Raw genomic sequence first — 24,378 nt, forward strand, 5'->3', positions numbered from 1 at the left:
TACGGAGATAACATCTCCTTTTTCTATAAGTTACCTTAAAGAATATTGGGTTCTTACTAGACGTGTGAGAAGGTTTATCATTCTTTATAAAGGTTTCTAAGCATTGGGGAACTAAATAAGTGGGCTTTTAGACCTACAGACTCCAAATCGGTCAGATTCGGTATAATTTCAACCCCTTCCAAGATTTCTTTTGATGATATTATCCTTTATAATATTTTAAAAAGTAAGTCTGAACAGTTCCAATGGCTTAGAATTATCAGAAAATGTATTGTTTACTTTCATAAGTGTATATACATGAATTCATATAACAATATCAGAAAATCGTTATTTTAAATATATATATATATAGTTTAACCCAGATAAATTATTTAATATCCTGAAGATAAATCCCAAGAGTGTAAGAAAAATCAGCCAAACCGATAAATATATATATGAATAAAAATAAATATATTTCGTTTTTGAAAAAACTACCTTAATTAGATAATATTCATTTTTAAAGTTTTGTTTTATTTGTTTGTAGACTTTTAGAGGAATTAACAAAATAAACTTTTATTAAATATGTATTTTTTGTGAATATATTTATGTTCATAAATAACTATGTCCCTGTATATATTTAAATATACTTATATACTTTCATCTATCTTTGTTTGCTAGTTCTTTTGGTATTATCTAATTGTGTAAAAAATGTTTGATTACACATTGGAAGTTTTTGTTCTTATAAAATACATATAATCACATATTTAAAATTAACATATAATTTTACAATAAATAAATAAATTTTAATGTTTCAAATGTTGACAGAAACCTATAAAATCAATAAATATACTCCAAAAATTCAAATCAACACTTTTTGAAATCAGATTTTGTACAAAAAACTAATTATAGATTCGTGATCAGCTGGTTAGTACCGACTAAAATTGAATATAGAATATTAAAGATTCTTGACAATGTAATATTTTTTTGAATTTTGTAAGTAATGAAAATAAGAGAAAATATTAAAAAGTTACATGTACTTTTTTCTTAAATGCTAATTTATGCTTTTGAAGCATTTTTTAATGTTTTTCTTATTTCTTCATAATATGAGATCAAATGTATTTGAGTACATACATCAATTGAAATATAAACAACAAAACTTTAAAATAAAGGTATTTGCCTCCAAAGAAAGTGAATAAGTTGTAGTTTTTACTTGAAAATGATCTAAAACTATCATTTTTTGCATTACGTAAAATGTTGAAACATTTAAAAATGAATATATACAATTACTTTGCATGAATAAAATATTATTTGCTCATATAATTGAATAGATAATTTTGTATGATGTTATTGGGCAAGTTATATATTCCCATTGTGTCTCCAAAACTAATTTAAAAAGCATAATAATTAAGGGTACGCCAATATAAAAAAATATCTTGAACAAAAATCAAGAAAAAAAGACGATCGCCACTATTTTTTTTACTTCATATATGTATGGGCACGTACAGCCCAATATTTCATAAACATATATGATTGTATTACAGACTTTCTATTCAAATTTGGGGATAAGTGAATAAATTCAATAATTTTAGCCATTTAGTCTAAATTTGCTTTACATTTCAGATACTTTCCTTGCCCCGATATGAAATTTCAAGTGAAATCTATCTATTTCTTATTATTTTATCATGATAATCACTTTTGGTTAATTTATGCACAATTGACAGCCTCTTCAAAGGGTAAGAAGAAACATTTATAGATAAAAACTAACAATAATTCGTCGAAGAATACTGAATGATATGGTTTTTTTTGCTCCATATTTTAAAGATTCTGTTATCTTGAAAACTTGTAATATAATTTGATTTAGAGTGGATACTTCACTATTGTAATTATTATTATCTATAGCTAATCAACTATAAATGGAGACCAAAGCAATACATACTAATATCAGTTCCATTTTCAAATAATAAAGCTATTTTGCTATTATCCTTTAAAATAGAATTGAATATTAACAGAGTTTTATGATTATAAATGTATATTAAAACCCATCATGGAGGAATGAAGTAATAAATAATAAAACTAAGATGATATCTCTTTAATTAATACTATCTTGTATCAAATAAAGGCAAAATTAGTTACATTTGTTTACTCGAACTAAAATTAGGTATGTGAAATTGTTAACTTTTTGATCATAGAGTAACATATTCAGTAAAATTTAACTATAATGAAAAAGAAGTACAACATTGAGGCATTATCACACAATTCTGTATTGATATATCCTTCTATTTTCCAGAATTATTTCTTTTGGATGTTATCATGTTCTCCAACTTGGCCTAAATATGCCTGAGCACTTCTAAATGAATGTCTCGGACATCAACGCCCACTGCTTTTTGATGGAAGGAATTAAGCTTATTCAAATTTTGGTGGGGGCGTAGCTCAGATTATTTTTCGATTACGCCTTAAATAGCATAGGGGATTAGATGCAAACTGTTATTGCATTATCAATTCAACAATTTATGGCCTCTCCAGTCCCAGTTGGTCTTAGTTTCTGTTAAAAGAAGTTGCTCTTGTCTTTGTACATAATAGGTCTTCTCCAAATCCTTGATATATACCTCTTCAATGTTCTATGACTGAGATTGAGAGCTGTCTCATCGACTTGGACGGACTTCTAGTGATATCAGAGTCTGTCTCTCCATGATCTTGATTTTCCAACTTGTACCACTACCAGGGTTCTGACCTCAAGCTGCAATGCTTTTAATCTTGTAAGCAATACTTCCGAAGCAACATTCAAGCTTTATGATCTTCTTAACACTCAATTGGGCGTGGATCCCGAAGCAACAATCAAGCTTTATGATCTTCTTGACACTCAACTGGGCATGGAGCAAATCAGACACCCTCTCTTTTTGCCTCCATACTAAAAATGTATGTTTTAATTTTTTAATTATTGTTTATTAATCAGAATTGTCCATACTTTTAAGAATGTAATTTTGTATGTCAAAGTATTCAGAATAAAGTGATCCAAATTGGTTTATGTCAACTTCACGAATTTATCTCGGACACTACACCATTTGCATTTATAGAGAAAATGAGTATGAATGATTGTTTTTCAATAAGTGACGGTTTATATATTAATATGTAACAGATTATTTTTTCGTAATTTCATATAAAAAATGGGAAGGAAACAAATATTGTGAATATAATTAGATACCTTTAACTGAATATTTTTGACCCTGAGTAACATAGCTACAAAATAAATGACGCAATAGAATGACATTTCATATTTATTTGACCTCATCATGAGAAGTGAAAGTCCAGCAGTTTGACCAAAAAAGGCAATTGCAATAAAAGTTGTCTCAATACATGTAATAAAATTCTTTGTTTCATATCACATTGAGAAATTATTATGTAAGCACTATACTTATCAATAATTATATCATAAATGTTTTTTATTTATAAATATCTGTATTCTTCAGCCAAGCAAGAATTTATATATATACACCTCTGGCATTATAAGAAAAAAACAGTAATTACTCCATGTAATTATCGTTTAATGGGCCTTCGAAACTTTGATTGTTCTTTTTTTTATATGTACTTAAAGGAAAAAAACACCTTAGTTTATATATAAAAAGGATATCTCTCTGCTTAGTTTTAATCTACTAATTGGCATTGGGTAAGTATTGAATGGTTTTCAAATTATAATTTGGAGAAAAGTATTTTTTTCGTATTTTCCATCATTGAACACTATAAAATTCTAATGGATTAGAAATCAATACATAAATGTTTCGTCAGATATTTTGGGTCTTGAGTTATGTGAGGGAGAACAATTTTGTGATGATTAGGGATAATATAAAACTAAAAAAATACCTCTAATTTTACCATATCATATTTTGTATGTTTATATAAAAAATAATTTTACTGCTATACAAAATATTTAAAAGCAGTTCTGTTACAATTTTCCACTTATTTAATGGGAATTTAACTTGACAATATTTGTTCATATAAAAAACATTGACAGATTAAAATTGTAATATAAAAGTTGATGAGGTTCTGATTATTACTATGGATGTGATTTTTGTAGAGTCCGAGAAGAAGGCCAAATTAAATCTTACTCAAGTTCATATACCTAGTATAAGGGAAAATATAGAAAAAAATGAGATTGATAAGATTATAACCTGAACCTTATCTCCATAATATTATATTGTGAATGTAAATAATAACTCATATTATTTGGAGGAGTGCAATTCCCCCTTTTTTAAAGAAATCTAATACAAATTACTTGTTAGTATATTAAATTAATTCGATTTATAAAATATCCATTTGCTTTGATTGATATATCTAAATGCAGTGATAGATTGCAATATAATAATAGCCACAAATAAGCTATATATATAGCAAAAAATTATGGGTATACATTAAGAGAGGAAGATATATCATTAATAATTCGATATATTTCAATCACTGATGATGAAAAATGATGTTTTTACACTTTAACCCATAAAAACATAAAAAAATCTCTGTAATTTAGCAGTGGAGATGTAACATGTTTTGAAATTCCAGTTTGGAGTATTATTGCATTTCTGATTCAGTTCATCGATTTAGCAAATTACTTGCTTATCTTAGCTTAGCGGATTTGCGATGTATGACTTCACTTGTCAGGTTTTAAATAAGTATTTAATATTTTTTGTTACATAAAGGATGAAATCACATTCAGACATTGACATAATTTCAATTTGGTTTTTGAGTTTCTTTTCTTATCTTAACTCAATGCTAAATACAAAACATTTGCCTGATTTCATTAATTTGACTACATTGTTAATTTTTAGATCGTATACCCGTATATAGTATACACACTCAATTTTACATGCAAAACTCCTGCGAAATTTAGTTTATTTGACTATATATTATTAATTTTTAATCAAAAATGACTATTTTTCATTCTAACAAACAATTCTACTTTAATACAGATAAACTTTGTATTTTAAGATACATAGAATTTATCTTTCTATGGTGTATGTTTACAAGATGGCAGACTTTCAAATTATTGATGTTACATAAGTTATATTAGATAGTTTGAAGTCTTAACAATTTGTTACTTCATTTCACGTTCTAACACCCTTAATAGTTGTCCATATAATACTATAGCCAACAGTGAAAAAATTGAATACTTTTTTAACACATTACTTTAAAACTGTGATGTCATAGTATCAAATAGTAGTTGGGGGGATGTAAAATTTGGTACACATTGAAAGAAAGGTTATTTTTAAATTAATCAGTTATTTTAAAAAAAAGGCATGTTACAAATAAAAATGACAAAATTATCTTTTATTGTATTCCTTGTTGGGCTAGATAAATCATAAGAGCAAATGAAAAAACTTATATTGACTTTTCGATAATTGATAATTAAGTATGTTAACCACTCATAAACTAATTGAATGCATGAAGTATGTGTTGAATTGAGAATTTACCTAGACAGGCAAGCAAAAAGATTTAACAAAACTTTACTTATGAAGATAAAAATAAAATATGCAAAAAATACTATTTAATATAACTTTATAAATAATCTTTCATAAAAATATTACGATATATTGATATACTATAGAAGTTAATATTATACAACATATTAAAAAATAAAACTAATAGTACTCATATACCTCTACAAATCTCAAATTTGCTATAAATGAAGGATCATTCTACATTTACAGATTTAAAAAAATTAAGCTAAATTTTTATGTATTTTGTCATATAATAATATTTTTATTTTGCAAAAGAATGTTAAAATAAATGCACCCGTAGTTCGTTGGTAGGTATTGATAATATTGAATTTTCTTTCTATTGTGTTATTTACTCAATCAGTTGTAAATATTCTATAAAATTTAACTAAATATTTGTTGAATTTGTATCAATAAAAATAAGACAACACTCACCAATAGGAAGTTAGCAACAAAGCAGATATTTGTAAGACTATGAATATAAAAATAAGGTTCTTAATAACTAAAATATATAACAAATGATTTTAAAGGAATTATCGAACTATTGTTTGTTACAAATATTATACACTGGTGACAGTACCTAGAATTGTATAGCAATGTCCGGACTAATTAGGGGTCGGCTAAAAGACAAATTTTGCCTTAATAATCTACAGGGTCATTCAGATCCGTATTGACAAAGCTCTTTTTTGCCAACATTAATCTTCTATTCATTATAATTTGGTGCCTCAATTTTCTACAATCAATTGATGTTTCCTTTCCCCAAAACTAAAAAGGGATAAGTCAAAATCAGTTTTCATTTTGTCAAGTTGGAGGCTCGAAAAGGATTAGTTATTGAGCTTCATAAAAAACAAATGAAGCAACCGAAAATTAGAAACGCCTTTAGGGGAACATTTTCCTGCTAATTTATCAACAAAGTTATCAAAGATCAGCCGTGAGCAACAAATAATTGTACTACAAGGATCTCCAAAGTTGTCTCAGATTTATAGGAACCCAAGAAGATCAGCTCTTAAATTGGGAGATCAACATAATATTTTGAATACCACAGTACTCTGGATAGTCCATGAGGATCTCAAAATGCAATTAATAAAGCTTCATCTCCAAACGTTCATAACTAAGACAACGACAGCGCTCTGTGTGGAACGAAGTCCAATTTTATTTCAAAGTTTTACGCGACACACGGAAATTATATTCTCAGCCGATAAAAACTTTGACCTGGAAGCTATGTTCAATACTCAAAAAATAAACGAATCATAGCTGGTCCATGTAATGAGATACCATCAGATCTAACAGTAGTCCTTAAGCCTAAATATGCAGAATCGTTGATGGTGTGATATAGATTTTCAAATCAATCTTCAAGCTTCCGTTTGTTTTGTTTAAAAATGGTTTTCAGATGAACTAAAAACGCTACATATCCGAAATTATGGATCCTGCTTTCCTTCCTTTGTATTAATCCCAGAAGTTCAAAAACAACTTATTTTTCAGCAAGATAGAGCCCCAATACATACCAGAAGACAAACTTAGTAGTGGTTGCAGTCTTTGATAGAATTTTGGCACAGGAAATTTGGCCTCCTTCGAACCAAGATATTAACCCCTCGATTATTTTATTTAGGGTAATCTGGAGTCGAAGGTAGGAACAATACAACATCAAAATGTTAAATCTCGCAAAGTGAGTACTGAGTGGGAATGGGATGCATTACCTGAATCCTTTGTCGGTAAATCCTGTGAATCATTTCTAAAAAGACTCAAAGCAGTAGTTGACAAGGGAACTTGTATTATGAATTATTTTTTTATATTTTTTGTACCTTTTCAAATATATGTATAAAAATATAAATTACTAAGCTTATCCCTTAAAATGGCTTATTTTGGAACTATAGGTAATAGATTTTAAGATCATCCCTGTAGATGATAACTCCACACAAAAACACCAAAGTCCTTTTTCATGAGACACATAACTACTCAATACTTATAACATTAAATATGTGTTCTTTTCTCAATAATGAAAGAATAATAATAAAAGTTTAAGGAAAATAAATTAAATTATGGGATGGCTGATGAGGAATATAGTCTCCCTAACACAAACAGTGTTCCTCGTATCCTACTTATGGAACACCTGCGAGAGTTCATTCATTTTTACATACCAGCGTTTAGATTTTATTCAATTTACATAAACTAAATATGCATATTAATTATGATATACATCAGGGATCACTATATACAGCACACCCTGTATACATGTAGTATTAGATCCAATACTAATTTCTGTTTCACTTTTATACATTTTTTATAACTCTTTATTCATCAAACAACACGTTACTGCTGATTATAAAAAATATTTATGAAGAAATAATACAATAAACAATAAGAGAACAATAATAAAGGTTTTTGTGCAGAAAATAGTCATTTTCTTTATACTGCACAACATACTTCCCCCCCTCAAATACATTTGGCTTAAGATTGTAAATTGAAATAGATTTGGGTTTGCCATTTTTTATAATTTTAATTTTTTTTCTTAATTTACGTAAAACTTTGTATGGGGCTGAATAGAAAGGGGCAAAACATTTCTTTATAGGTGGGTTCAAAATATAGAATTAGTCACAGTTTAATAGACTTTTGAGCTTCAACTCCTTTTTTTTAAAAATTGTGATTTGTGTATACCTTTGTCTTAACATTTATGTCCCATTTCAAAATTACTCCTGCAGACCGGATCTGCTGTCTAAAAACTAACTCTACAGGAGATAAAATTTACCATATTTGACAGTTGTATGTAGGCCTAATAATATTTTATGAAGAATATCCACGCAATTTTGACCTGATTCAAGAATCTTACAACGCATAGCCTCCTTTAGAGTACGGTGCTCTCTCTCAATTAACCAATTACCTTGTGGATGATATGGAGTAGTTTTGATGTTAATGATGTTGAACTTTTGGCTCTTTTTTCCCACAAAATTGACGTAAATTGTCCTTTACGATCAGTTGTAATAATTTTGGGATATCCATATCGAGAAACCAACCGCTCTCTAATTGTGACAATATTATCCACGTGTTGACAGAGGAAGTTGGGAATATTTCAAACCATTTTGTACACGTGTCTATTACTGTTAAGGCCATAGTTTTGCCATTAACATTTGGAAATGGTCCAATTATATCTAAACTTAAATGATAAAATTTTTTGGCTGGTGATTTAATTTTACAAAAAGTTTGTTTAGATTTTTACAAATTTCACGACTTTTCAAAAAAAAAAAAATATCTTCAGACATTCCATACCAATAATATATACTCCTAGTTGACTTAAATAAAATTCAATTGCTACCTCAATTTGTTTAAGAATGAAATTTCATTTGAATTTTTCATAAAGACATAAGTTTGATTTATTGATTTCAAGATGCTAAGTGTTTAATTTGTTTTGTAGAACGGCTAATTGTCATTGACATGATTATTCTCCATAATACTTTAGGGATTTAGCCATTTTTATATTAACTTTGGATGTTTCAGTGCCCCCGGGAATTTGTTCACTTCTATCACTAACTTTGTCATTTTTTAATACATATCTTCTCTCTGAAGCTGACATCGATTTAAATGATCTGTTAAATCCCCACTGTATTCATCCGCTGAATTGCAATTTGATTCAGGATTATTATTAGGAGGAATTCAATCTCCTTCTTCTTTTCCTTCCTTTAGAATTTTTATCATTCCTTGTACTTTCAGCCAAGAAAAAATCAATTTTCCTTAATACTTCAGAATGTATAAAATATATTTATTCGTTTACTCAATTTATGACCAACTTATGTTTTTAAAAAAAGATATCTTATTTCGACACAATTGTTGGGAAAAAAATCACACTATAAGGTATTTATTCTTCTTTTACCAAGCAAAATATACTTATTAGTTAAAAATAATTTTGCTATAAAATTGAGAATAATGTTTAAATAATAAATTTTTTTAAAGATTAATGAATATAATCAAATGAGCATAATTAAAAATAAAATAAATCATTTTACATATCTTTACTTTTTCTTATAAGCTATTACAAAAATTCCAACACAACAAAAGAATGTCGAAAAATGATATGACTACCACCTAACAGCAAACTTTTTTTAGTACAATTTGGTTAATACAGTGTTGATATGCATCTATAAACAAAAGAAAATAGGATATTTTGTCCCAAACGTCAAAAACATATACAACTATATATTGTAGTTTGGGTAAATATGGGTGAAAAGCTGTTTTGAGTAAGTGTTACATTTTTTATAAATAAAATCTTTTTCAATGTATTTTACTTTTAGTGATTATTATTCACAAGCATATTAATATATTCAGCAAAAGTAGTATTTTGATTTTTGGACGATCTATTAAGAAAATGTGCTGATATAATTCACTATCAAGGCGACTCAAGATGATTTAATTTATTTCAAAATTTTTATTCATAATTGATGCCCTTAAAAATTACTATTATAGTTTACATAATATTTAAATGCAGATAAAAATTAATGTGAAATTTTTTGTATTTAGACATATCCTGTATCTTGCTGAATTAAGTACTCAGGAAAACCAAATGGAAAGTCTTATTCTTACTGTTTATCCAAAACATATCTCATAAATGATTAAGTCACATACATAAATGTATTATTTTATATGATACAATTATTCGATTAATAGTAAAAAAATACGTTGTTCGTTCTTTATCACAACATCTATCAACAGTTGTCAATTAATACAAATCCAAGTCTATAATATACAAAATTCTCAAATTAAGGCCATATTTGCAACAATCCTCGGAATTGGTAAATTTTAATATTTGGAGTAGTGAATAAAAAAACTTTCGAAAAGGATGTTTAAATAGGCTATATCACACATTGTGGAGCCAGAGAAGTTGTTTTTTGCTCTAAGTATCACTTTTTTTTTTTGGGTGGCTATTTTGAAGTTTTTGGCAAAATCAGTAACTTTCATAGGTATAAACTAATTCTTCTCGTAAAGATGAATAAATTTATAAGCTACATTTTTCGATTTAATTTTCTTCAAATATAATTTTGTGGTATGCTCGATCTTGAATAATTGCTTATGAAGGATATTTTAGCAATTTTTCTCATTAATTCTATTTGTAACCTATGTAACTGATTTTACGTGGACTTTCTCATCAAAAATATGTCTTCATTTCTATTTCAAAATTTTATTCATATCGTAATTATTTGGCTTTAGACAAACGCAAAGGCATTATTTTGTCTTTGTTGGATGAAATAAGTTTTGTTCAACCTTTATAAACATACATATTGCAATTTATAATTCTACTAAAATAATTCCTACTTTTTGACAAGTAAAATTTTTCGATAAATCAACCTCTAAATAATTTAAACTATTTATTTTTTTTTAGCTTTTTGAAGAATATATCTTAACTTTAAAAAAAGTATTTTAGAAGTAGTATAATCAATAATAGAATTTGCATACCTTTGCATTTATAAATTGCATATATTATATATGTACATTATGAATGAATGAAAAATAAATGAAAATATCATTAATTAAATTAGTTTTACAAATTTAATTAAAGTTATAAAATTGGTTATCTTGTTAAGATTCCAAATTTTAATTTAATTTAATTTTTTAATACTACTTTAAAGCTCACAATTTATTAAGCTATTTTGTGAAATAGTTATATCAAAAGGAAATTATCGATTATTTTTCAAATATTTATAAAATTTATATGTATATATTTTAAGACATTCTGTATTAACGGATTATTCATAACTTTTATAGGTATTTTTTATGTGATATAAGTAAACAGTATTAGACCTTATTTATAATTTACTTTTTGTTATGTTTACAATTACTTCATCCGACCTAGAAATTGTATTTGAAATCCATATACAGAATGTATGTTTTTAATAATTTACTCATTTAATATGTTTGATGTTCTCAGCCTTTACATCCGATAAACAAAAGTAGAAAGAGTTTTAAGCTGTACTGATGTATTTTCTCAAAAGTTCTACAAACGCTTTTTTAATGGCATTGCAACTAGATACCAATTTCCAATATAAATCAACATTAGCCTGAGACTCTAGATAACACGATAGAAAATAGTAGAGGGGGACTCAAAGTGGGTTACATTAATTTTTCCCATATTTGAATTCTTTCCTTGAGCCCTTCCTGAGTTTGTTAATCCGTATGAATTGGAGTTCAATCTAGCGTACAAAATGAATTTTTCCTTAGTCTAAAGTATGTTCCTAAAACTAAGCAAGGATAACAGATTCCAAATTTTTTTAAATGTTGTCTCCCTTCTTTATACAACCTTTTTCTATACAAAAGCCAAAAGAAGCTTATAACCCGGTGTTTAACCATCAAATATCGGCTATAACTTAATATAGCATCATGATTTTTGTCAACGGGATATGTTGGGAAATTTAATTCAAAATTTTATTATTTTGGAGAATAAATTTTTGGTACATTCACAGTTTTTTCTCATCTCTAAAAAACAATACAAGATTTCCACGTTCAAACTTTAAACAATTTATTACATAAACTTTTTAAGATTCTGAACATAATGTAGCCTGAAATTATAAATTTTAAGTGATTTAGAAATAATTTATTCATTAATAGGGGTAAAACTCCGATTTCTGAAGCCATTTTGGAAAAAGACATTTATGGTTCTGAAAAAAAAATAAAAGTCAGACATTTTCAATGCTCTTCTGGATCTTTGTTGACCTTAAATGACTATTTTTTAAGATTTATGAAAGCTACTAGTCCTAAAAGTCATTTGGATACTATATTCAATTAAACTAAGGCTTATATAGTTATGTGATTTACAATGGCGTATTTTATTTCACTGTAAATAACTTTAACCGCTTTAAAAAATAAATGCACTTGTGGAGCGAGTCCACAGATGCCACACCTACGACCTTCTTGTATATTAAAAGAATAAAAACAATGATTAGCTGTATTAAAAAAAGTTCTATAGCCCCGTAATTCCGTAATAAATGACCTATAAAACATATCTATTTCAAATGTCTGCAATACAACCATCAAAAACCAAATTGTGGGTTATCTGGCTGATTTGTTGAGTAAACGTTTCTTTCAATTTAGTTCTACTGAAAAATACAAAAACAATATTTTCCAACCCTTTCATGGACTCAAACGAAAAGTGGCTCCGCTACAGGATGGCTAATTCAACCCCTTTTACCCATTAATTGAGAGTCAAAGATGGAGAGAGAGACAGCACATTCTGTAAGCCCAGTTTAGATAATTCAAAACATCTGTTATGATATTGCCCAAAAGTGGTTAAGATTTGTGAATATGACCAGTGAGTTTTTGAGGAAATATTTCAATTCAAAATAAAAATGGGGGATTTGCTTTAATGTCAACGCCTCAACATAGATTTCACTTCAAAATAGAGTACTTAGTAATTAAGCTGCAAGACGTAAAACTCTTGCATACCTACTATTCTGGAAAAACTCCTCTTAAGATTTTGCGAAGTGCTGGAGAGGTTGGATATGAATGGAAATGGAATTCTCTAAAAGTTTTTTTTCTAATTTTAATTGCTTAGCAGAATTACTTTAAGATGTTATTATCTTTTTTCATTTAACTATGCTTATTTCTTTTTCTTTGAACAATAAATAACAAATTATTGTCACTATTGATACATAATTATTTTTGTTTTTTGATGCAGTTGCAATGTGTTTTTTGGGAATATATTGATATATGAAATTAATGTAAAGAGAATAAAGAAATAATGTAAATTTAAAAAAGGCATGTCACCTAAATGTAAGAATTTTTATTTAACATTAACTAGATTATTTTACACACCGAAATTCATAAAAAAAAAATTAATTCCTTTTAATTTACTTTTTATCGCCAATGCTTTTCAATATCCTCCCATAACGTTAAATTTGATAATATATGATATATTTTTGTATCTTGATAATTCATTGTTTAGGATTTATTCTTTTATTTAGTAATTTTTAACTTAGTTTTATTGAATTGAATTTACTGTTTTGCTTTGAATTCGTGCTTTTGTTTTTCTTCTTTCTCTGTTTGATTCTTCTTTTTTTCAATTTAAAGTTTTTTATTATATGAATAACAAAAAATATCTTGTTAAATCTAAAGACTCATGGTAAGTTTATTTTAAATAAGGAAATATTTTTTCCCAAAGTTTTTTATCCATAAAAGTATGTTCATTGATATTTACGCATACAAATGTATAGCATAGATTTAAAAAATTCAGAAAATTTAAATGATGTTATTATTATCATCATGTGTATCATATAAAATGTGTTTTACATTTGGTGTTTCTTTTTTAACTAGTTCAGTAACTACGTTATAAAAATATGTTAAAAGTTTTATGACTATTAACCTTTAAAACTTTAAAATGAACTTTGTATTTTTTTATATATAAAAATAACTAAATATACTATGACTTTTAAAATTTACTAACTATCAAAAGACATAAATTGTTAAAAATCATTTCATAAAACAAGGAAGATTTAAAATTTCCATTTTTTCAATTAAATAAGTACTTAGTTTAATGAATTCAATTCCGAACATGTTTATTTTTTGAAGTATGTGGCTTTGTTAAAACTAGCAAGCTTCAATTTTTCGAAATTAAGTTAGGACTAAAGTTGCATTTTTCTACAACTTGTTGTTAATTTCAATCAATAAATTATTTGACTAAGTATTTCAAGGCATTGCAAATTTAACATGACCTTTAGGAGGCTTTAACTTTTTATAAACACCCATTCTGTTACTGGTCAAAGTGGCCCGCTCTTAAATATTTACTCTTTCAATTTTCCATTTATTTTTAGATCAGGATAATTTATATTTAATAAGATTAATTCACAATATATATTATTCAATTTCAATATTTTAAAATTCTATTTGAACAATGACTAAATAACCAGATTTCTTTCTAAGTGACATACAATGTTCCCTAATTCTTTTTAATTTAGAAATAAGCAGTATGAAAAAAAAAAAAAACTAAACAATAGAACTGGAAAAAGCTTTAACATGTTGGACAATAAATATAAGTCTTAGTTTTAGGTATACAGATTTATTTTTTGCATTTGGTAAATGAAAAACTTATTTTATAGTATTTTTTGGAGGTGCAAAATTGATATCGTTGAGAGTGTGTTGAAGTCTTATAAAAGCATTGTAGTCCTAAAAATTGCCTTACTATTTTCTCCGTCCCACAGAATGAGAGTACCACAAAAAAAGAAACAAGGATTAAATTAGCGAAAATGCATAGTCACAATAAAATAATAGGGAATGGATAGATTTTATTTAAAAAGGTCATAACAGGGCCGATTTATGTCTCAAAAAGTTTTTACTATACTAAAAGTTCTTAGGTATCTTGACTTATAATAGACATTTGATTAACGAGTATATAATCGCCATAATTTAATCCAGTAAATATTGGGTTGTATCAACAATCTAGATAGAAATTTTGTTACATAATTAATTTAATATTTTTCATTGTTTTCAAATTTGTTTAAGATTATCTTTGTTAACTAAATAAGTTTATTTTGATGTAGAAATATCAAATAAGTTAGTAATTTTTTCATTGAGAAACTATAAAATGGATTTATTTGAAATATGAAACTATGTTTGATGTAAATATTATTTTTGTAATATTGTTTTAAAATTTTCAATGATTTTGGGTAAGCTTATATCAATGGATATTTTGTTTCTTTCAAGATACTTCATTAGTGTTCATCAAAACCACCTCCTTTTGGAAAAATAATGATGTTATCATTGAGATAATTTTCTTTTTTATGTAATATAAGTAGAGTATTTTGGAAATAAGTGTAAAATTGTCGTTTCTTTGTAATTATAATGTCTACACCAGAATTTTTTTTAGTGTTGGCTTCAAAACAAAAGAAAAAAAATAGTTGGTGAGAGTTTGAGTTTTTGAGTTCTGGACCGAGACAAAATCCTTATAAGACATTATATCAACTTCAAACTGCTTACCAATTCGAGCAATTTTTTGAAATTTCTGTTTTTATTCAGTATCTTCTCCTTTATAAGTTATAACAAAATCGACTCACCAGTCAAAGGATTGACCACTTTGGATGATGAAGGCCATTCCTATGACTTACTACACTGTCATGACGGCAGCTTGGAGCAAATTCAAATTGGGATGAGAGGTGAGAAAGAAATTTTTCTCCAAGATTTTCTAAACTACAAAGTACAGGGGGCTGAAGTCGGGGTAGGAGGAAACATGGACACATGAAAAGAGGTCAAAAGCCAGCCACATGTAAAAAATTTCTCATCATAAATGAATTTCATACCTTCACTTGTATTACTTTTTTAAGAAAGTTGGTTTTCTGTAAATTTAGTGTGTTTAATCCGAACCATCCATCAATAATTCAAGTAAAAAAGAGTTTTCAACTGTTTATAGACTCCTCTTTAAACTTCTCAAAATAAATATGGATGTAAAAAGTTGCTTTCGTAGTATCAAGTGAAGCCAATTTTTAAGCATATGAAGGTTCATTAAAATATTTTTGTAAAAGTGGAAAAGGTACGTACATGCTATACGATAATTCATTTCAAGGGTTTCCTTAATAAAAACTTGGATTTAAGTTGGAAAAAACAAAGCATATTGTATAGGTGTACTATGTTATAGATATATAAAATCCGCCTTACAAATTTTAGAAAGCTCTTCACACTAGAAGAATAGAAATGAAATTGATAATATGATATTACTTTCATATGAGCAAACAAATATTTACACGTAAGAATTATAAGACAAAAATACCCTCTTCAACTTTTTTATATCCTTTTTTCCCTTCTAAAAATTCTATAACTTTCCCCCATCGTTATACGTACATAAATGTACGATCTTTTCATATCTTCATAATCTTAGTTGTATTTGTTTTATTCTCAAGGTTTTTTTTTTGTTCTACTCTCCTGGTATACAAAAGTTGAAAATAAAAATCATGTGCATGACATTATTATAATCTCAAAGGAAAAAATACACATGTTTTTCTGTAATATATTTTGTTATTATAAAAACAGGAAATGAATGATACTTCCACATACTTCCATTTATTTATTAATGACTAACCTCACAGTGTCAAATGTATTTATAGAGAACATATGTTGTATTCAGAAATATTGATTCTTTAGAATTATGTACATACAACAATTCCCAATAACTTCCTTTTTATTGTTATCTATTTCTGGATCAATGATATATTTTTTGTACACTGGATCGGGACTGGATTCTATTTATGTGATTGCCAAATTTGGTAAAATTCATTTGTATAGATGTAAAACAATACTGAATATAAGTCCGGGAAAAATTTAATTTCAATTTACTAATTTGAATACAGTGGTTCTCCAGACATGCTATGCAATTTTCATATAGAGGTAATTCCTTCTCAGTTCACCGTAGGGTTGTAACCCTACCCTCTCCGATTTTAATTAAACTAGGCACAATTGATGCCTGTTGATAGAAACTAACTCGTGTGAAATTTTATCCCATTTAGATTAGATAAGGAGATATTATTTTTTGAAGTTTTGATTTGTTCGACATATTTGACCTGGCCCCAAATTTTAAAATCTCACAGAAGCTAGTTTCCATTCACAAGCATCAATAGTTGATAGGTTTCATCAAAATCAGGAAGGGTAGGGTTACAAATTATGTCTTTTTCTGGTAATTTGAGATGCAATGGCATATTGAGGAGTGACTAGAAGGGTTTGTCTGCATTTTTTTAAAGGCATAATATCATATTAGCAGTTGTCAAATTTTAAACAATGATGGTACTATGAAATTTGTATATTTTTGATAAAAGGTAAGTATTGTAAAAAGTTTTAGAACCATTGTTCTAGAAGTATGTAATTATTTATTTTTCTTATTTGTTATTTCTATTTACTCCTGTTATATAATTGCTCAATTTACATCCAATAAAAAAAAAGAAACAGATCTTCAAAGATAAAATGTTATGTATGTAGGTTGCCTAATGAAAATGTTACTATTATTTGTTGCACAATTAAATTCAAATCTGGCTATTTTGTACAATTTATGTAACTTTTGCCGCAAAATAAAATACATTTTTGTTTTATATAATTTTTGAAAATTAGTTAAATCAAACTAATTGTAAATATTTAGGAAAGTTGGACAAGTTTAATTATTTTTTTTTTTTTCATTCCATTGTATTTTTAACCCTATATGTCTTTTCGTTGTACCAATGCAACATATAAAAAATGCATTTTTATCAAATATTTAACTAAAATGAATCATATGGCAACTTTTTATAGATTTAAAATAACCTGTTAGGCAATTTTATGAGATTTTGGTATAATTTTGCATCAGAAACCCCTTAAACATGTCATTATTAATCTTTTTTTAATTATTTTGGGCCAAAACATACCATTTAAGGTTTTAAAAAATATATAATTATCTTAACAAATTAATCAAATTATTTTTGAGAAATTTAAATTTTGAAATAATGGGTGGGTTATATTTATATAACAACTCAGTTAATAACAATTCTTCTACTTTTTTTAAAGGCAATAGTCAACAATGATTTAATAACAATATTTATGTGTGTAAGAGTTTGATCCACAACCAAACCAGCTAACTTTCAAAGCATTTACTTATTAGCCTAATATACAAGGTTGTCCAGGTAAATCCGGACTATCTTTAACTACATCCTTAAAAAAAGGAAGCATTTAAATCGGTTATTTAAATTCAAATAAAGCCTAGTTAACATTTCCTTTTAGTTATTTGCGCAAATTTAAATGCAAAACAAGTATTTAGGATGGAAGATACCCGGAGGAACACCATTATTGAATTGGCTTGCCGGGCACACAGCCCCGCGTAAATCAAGATGATGCTTTGGTATCCACAGAACAGAGTGTATCAACAACCACAGATAAGAGAAAACCCCACAAGTCCTAGATTGATAAAGAACGTACTCCCAAATTTGTCTTACGCCTGATACACTCCGTGACGGAATCTCCAGACACTCCAATTAACGTTTGTCCCAAAAAGTGTCAAGTAAAACGTGTAACAGTCTCCAGATCTATAAACTTCACCTGAGGATCAAGTTATACCGGCTCTATAAAAGACATATATTCAAAGATAATATAAAGGGCACCTAGGCGGGCCACGGGAAAAAATTGTTGAACGATTTTAAGCCCCAGCGTAACCGAATCATCTTTTATTTGGAGGAGAAACAATAGACTGTCGACAGATCCTAGAACATCCCAAATGCCATATGTTTGGCTACAGAGTAAGATAGAGTCCCCCACGTCTTTAAAACCAGGTTTCTGGCCAGATTCATGACCATTGGAGTCATTGGAAGCAACAACATTATTATCCCCCCCCCATTCTTCTTCGAGCCAAAAGAAAAGATAAGTGCTAAAAAGTATTGTGAACTACTGTCTGACAAAGCAATATCTTAGATAAAAGTTTAAATCATATTTTTAATTTATGGGTATGACCAAAGAAGGTATTTTTGTTGAAGTAAATATAGTTTTATGATCATAAAAAAAAAAACCCAGGTTTTATCTCCTAAAAAATAAAAAAAAATAATAAAAACAGTATTGGGAGAAAAATAAGCACGCTTTACCTTTTCAAATAGAGACAAATTTTTACGTGTTAAAGTGATACTTTATGCAACTCTAACCACAAGTATGGCTCCCTTCTTTTCTTCTTACTTTTTGAAAATTCAATCTCATGGTAGGGTCTTTTCATATTATTATAACAAATTTACCGAATTATATTTTTCAATAATGCAATAACTTTTCCATGTATAAATCAATGATTTTCTTTTTCTAAACATGCAAAACATATCCACCATGTATAATTAGAATTACAATAAAATATCTGAGAGATTCATAAAATATTCAATGTATGTATACATAAATGTTCTTTTATTACATTAGCATAAAAATCTAATTAATTGGATCTGAAAAAGCAAATTCTTATAATGAAGAAAAAAAGAAGATTTATTCACACTTTTGCTCACATTATTACCCCTAATTTAGTGCTTCCTTTCAACGTCTGATTCACTCTCAGATCCTACATACTCAGGTATGTTTGTAATAAAAGTCTCAAATAGTAATTAATTCAGTTCCAACTGTGAGGTACATATTTTCTATTTTATGCTTATTTTGTACGTATTTAATATACTCAAATGAAGGTGGAGACAAGACGCTTGATATAATAAGGAAACAAAATACCAAATATACATTCATATTCACAGACACAGTTTAAATATTACTTAGGATGGCATTTTTGTAGAGATTTTGAGGACGATAAAATGTGTGTCTACAAATCTACAAAATACCAAACGCTAAGGATTACGCAAGTCAAATAATAAACATACAGAAGTAATCAATTCCTCCCCCCCCTTCACCCCCCCTTGATATATATATTACCTCTCTTTCACTAGTATCTTTATTAAATACTAGTGTAGTTTGGTTAACGTGTACTATAATTTTACAGTAGTACCAACAAATTTAATAAGGTAAAACTCAAAACTGATGTTGCAATTGGTAGTTGCAGTTCCAATATGTTAATTAAATTTCAACAACTACTGACGTAATCTTTTCAATTTTAGGCCCTTACTCCTCAGCCCAAACAAAAATGTTATTTTTACAAAGGGTAAGGATAAAAGTAATATTTTATGGGGAAAAAATTATGATTGAACTTTTACACCCATACAAAATATAGGTATCTTGACAACAAAAATATATTAAGCTATACACAAATAACATTTTAACCTAAATTTCCCCCCGCCCCAAAGAAAAAAATACAGTCTACACAGTTTTCCTTTGCACATTATTAAATTATTTTTCTTAGTTTTTGCAAATAGAGTTCTTAGCATGTACTCTGGTATTTATTGGGGCATGATCGAATCAAATTTTGTTATAATTCAACGAATGTAATATTGATGCCAGCAAACTGTTGAATCATCCATCTTATCATGAAAATAATCAACAACTTATTTACAAGAAATTTCAATTTTCGGTTAATTGTTTTTTTTTTAAATTCGACTTATAGTACCTGAATAGGATTTAAAAAAGTAAGTGATATCATACATATTATTGATCCAATATCTTAATTGCCATTTTGTTGGATCATAGGAAATATATAAATGTGGGGAACACACTAGTATGTTTCCATTACTTTTTCACAGATATTTGTCAGCGATATTTAGACATTAGTTTTAAAAATAGCCACTATATGTAGCTCTTTTCTTTTTTTATTAAAAACCTATCCCTAAATATTTTTTTATACATGGAAGCTTTTAGCTCAGTATTTGAAGTTAGCATAAAAATAAAGTCAAACCAGTATTAATCAGTCAGGAAATGGAATCAGCAAAAAAATGATTACTGAAGACATGTTTGGTATAAAACAAAAATTCCTATTTTGTAAATATTATCAATTCAAAAACTACAAATGTCTACTTAATACTCCGATACGCTTAAAACAGGTGGTTGTGGGACCAAGTTTGACTGTAGCACTGTTTTTCTCAGGCTGTTTAATTCAAAACGTAGATATGAATAACTGGTAGAAAAATGATCGGTATACTAAAGGTATTTAAATGCTTACGTTAAAATGAAATGCTTTTCGGATTTGATGTAAGATTTTTCTTTTAATCTGACCAAAAGTCCAATTATGGAAGCAATAATGCTTGTGGACATCATTTAGTCCGTAAAAAGAAGAAATAATGTCATCTAAAAATAATATAAGTATATTTGTGAATGAAAATTAGTGATTCTATTTATAAAAAAAATTAAATTCACATTTGAAAAAAAAAAATAATAACAATCGATTAATATTTATTCGAATAAAAAATAATAAAAGCCTGTATATTGAAATAAAGGCCAAAAATTTCCCAAATTGGTTTCGTTTATGTAATTAAAAAATATTCATCCAAAAAAGTTACATTATTTCCATATTTCCCCTGTGTTTAGTAGATTACACATTAGAGCATAGAAATTTGACTTAATTTGTATTTAATAAGAAATGTATATACAAATATATCCCATATCAAATTAAAAAATAATTAATTTGGTAATCTCAAAAAAAAAAAAGAACAAGAAGTGAATGGACATATATAATTAACAAGAATTTTGTTATATGTTGTATATTGTATATTCAAATTCATTTCTATAAATTCTTGCATGAGTTGATATTTCACAAATAAAAGAGTTTTCTAGATAATTAAAGTTTACTCAGTTTTATTTGCATTTTTATATTTTCGGCAGCCATAGGAAATAAATATATTATAATATAACTTGTTTCTTAAAGTAAAGATAATATTTAATAAAATAATTATTTTGTTAGTCAAAGTTTTTAATAAGTAAATTTTTGATAATTTAGTTATAGGCAAATTTATAGTTTTAGTATGCAAGTATGATGATACTCACTAAAAATATTGAAAATTACGAAATTGAATATTTTATTTTTTTTAAAAAGGAAACAAAAATGTTACTAATCCAGTTGGAAATAATTTATCAATTATTTCAAACTGTAATAGACTATAATTAATTATAACCTAGGAAAATTTTCAACTCTTAACAACGAGACCTACACTTTTGTTCACCAATCAACATTCTTATACCGCTCATTGGTGGGAAAATGATTAAAAAATTAAACAGCCATTTGTTTTACTGATGGAAAATGTAATGATCAGTTATTATAATTATAGTTTTGAGAAAATATTTACACTTTTTTATCACTTTTTCCACCATTAACTAAATATTATAATTGAATTTTTAAAAGTTCGAATATATATATTTAAAAAGTATCCTATGAAAATCAAAATGTAATTAAATATATTATATGTTTTTTCAATTACTTTTTCGGAAATAAAATGTCAAGATAAAAAATTATTCATATCGTAATGTTTGTAAAGTTTTATCATCATTAAAATGTAAGGGTAGGAGGGGGGGGGGATAAAATTGGTAACTAAGTTTATAAATCGTTGATATATTTTATGTTATTTATGGTTTAATTTATAATTAATCCAAAATAGTTTTTTAATTTCCTCATCCCCTCCAAACCAAAGTGAATAAATAGTTTGATCTACCGTAAATTATCCGTTGTTGAGTCTCTTGAGAAGGATAAGATGATGACACTTTGTATGTTGAACGTGCAGGAGAAGAAGCTACAATTTCCTTGAAGACCCGTTCCTCATATTCCTTCTTATTCAAATTGTAAACAATGTTATTGTTGTTAATGTTCAGAGGCTCCTGTATGGATCGAACAGCAACAGCTGCTGAGATGGATCCTATGGTGGATCGATGTGTATTGTGGAGTTGATGGTGATGGTTAAGATTCTCTTCATTATTTTCTTCCCACCTTGTATGAATGTTCTTTTTAGATTTCGCTAAAAAGCAACGCGGCATTTTTCACAAATGATCATTTACAGAGAATCGAACAACAGCAGAGTCGTCGTTGATCTTCACTCCCTCAGAGGAGGAGGAAAAAAAGCAAGGAGTAGCTCTCAAGGAGGATACAAACATACATTCACTAAGTAACACACAGCACACAAAAGGAGTCTGACATATTTTACAGGAATCTCTCACTCACAAGCATAGGGATTGAGCAATGGTTGTAGGTTGATGTATAAAAAGGAGTGCCGTTATTGTTGAAGTATTGTTTCTTCAGTGTTAGTTTATTTGTCTTGAAAACCACCTGTTTATTGCGTGGATTTCTGTTCGAAAGGAGAGACACTTGCAGCAACAATTGTCAAGACGACGACTGCGGACAAAAAAGGGATTCTTCTTCTTTACCGGTATCTTAAACAACAAAATTATTATTCTTCTTGTTGTTATTACTCGCGCGTATTAATATAAGGGACTCTTCTTCTTCTGGTACAATATACATACAGCTTTCACACGCGGAGAAACTTGCTTTCTAATAACGATAAATTTACAGAGTGATTCAAAGGGAAGCCATTATATTTATACAACTCCTACCAAACGAGAACAACGCTGCTCCGGAACGCTTCTCTTCCCCAATATTTGTAAATTTGATTTTGAAAAAAAAAACACACACATTTTTCCCCTTAGTTTTGTTACTATCAGCTCTTACATCCATAAAATATGTACATATAAAAAGAGATCAAACGTTTTGTGTAGTTATACATTTAAAATTTTAAAAAGCCGTATTATCCAAATATAGAGTTGGTTCCGTTCTTTCTTCTTATTTAACCAAAAAATAAAAGTGCTTTCTTTCCCTCCTTTAAGAAATCTGCTGCATTATTCTATTCATGTTATTTTTTTCAAACTTTTTTTTCTTAAAGAATAGAAAAAGCCCAAGAACAAAGAGAAGGGGCAGTGAGGGGGGGGGGAAGAGTACACAAAGAAGGGATGATGAAAAATGGATATATGTATATCTCATTATGACACAATGATAATATTTTGTTATTGTTTATAGATATGATTAATATTTTTCTCAAGAGAGGGAGCCTCTTTTATTTTTTAGTTAGGGAAAAGTGTGTGTATGTGATTTGAATCCGCTAGTTCTACAACAACAGAAACAAGAACATGTATATTTGGGAGTGTGTTTGACTCTCAAACAATCATAAAAACAACAAAAAGGAGCCCTTCCCTTCTCCTACTCCCCTCTTTTTTTTTAAGAAAGCAAGATAGAGAGAGGAAAAAGAAGAGAACACAAAACACAAAAAAGAGAAAGGGGGGTTTGGAATAGAAAAAGAAATAATGAAAGAAGAACAAGAAATAATGCACTTGTGCATGACGACAATATATATTTTACGTTGTAATACGAAAGAGGGAAGGGGAGCCAGGTTAGATTGTTTTGTTGTAGGGTGGGGTGCCGGGGGGTGTTATAATGTATGTATTGTATTGTATATATATTGAAAAAACTCCTTGGTTGACTAAAGTTCCAAAAAAATTTATGTACAAAATATTTATATAAAATTACATATATATCTCTCAAACTTCCCTCTTAAAA

General features: G+C 27.8%; 1 protein-coding gene across 1 annotated transcript in view; it reads right to left on the reverse strand.

Annotated features, from left to right (window-relative positions):
- Positions 1 to 23,933, reverse strand: part of LOC121118816 (uncharacterized) — an 83,183-nt gene extending 59,250 nt beyond the window's left edge. The window contains exon 1 of the mRNA XM_040713408.2: positions 22,490 to 23,933. Within this exon, the coding sequence (XP_040569342.1) occupies positions 22,490 to 22,808 (319 nt within the window). The 5' untranslated portion in view covers positions 22,809 to 23,933. The remainder of the gene's footprint in view (positions 1 to 22,489) is intronic.
- Positions 23,934 to 24,378: the final 445 nt, after the last annotated feature.

This window comes from Lepeophtheirus salmonis, chromosome 5, assembly GCF_016086655.4.
Source record: "Lepeophtheirus salmonis chromosome 5, UVic_Lsal_1.4, whole genome shotgun sequence".
In the NCBI taxonomy this organism is placed as follows: Eukaryota; Metazoa; Arthropoda; class Copepoda; order Siphonostomatoida; family Caligidae; genus Lepeophtheirus; species Lepeophtheirus salmonis.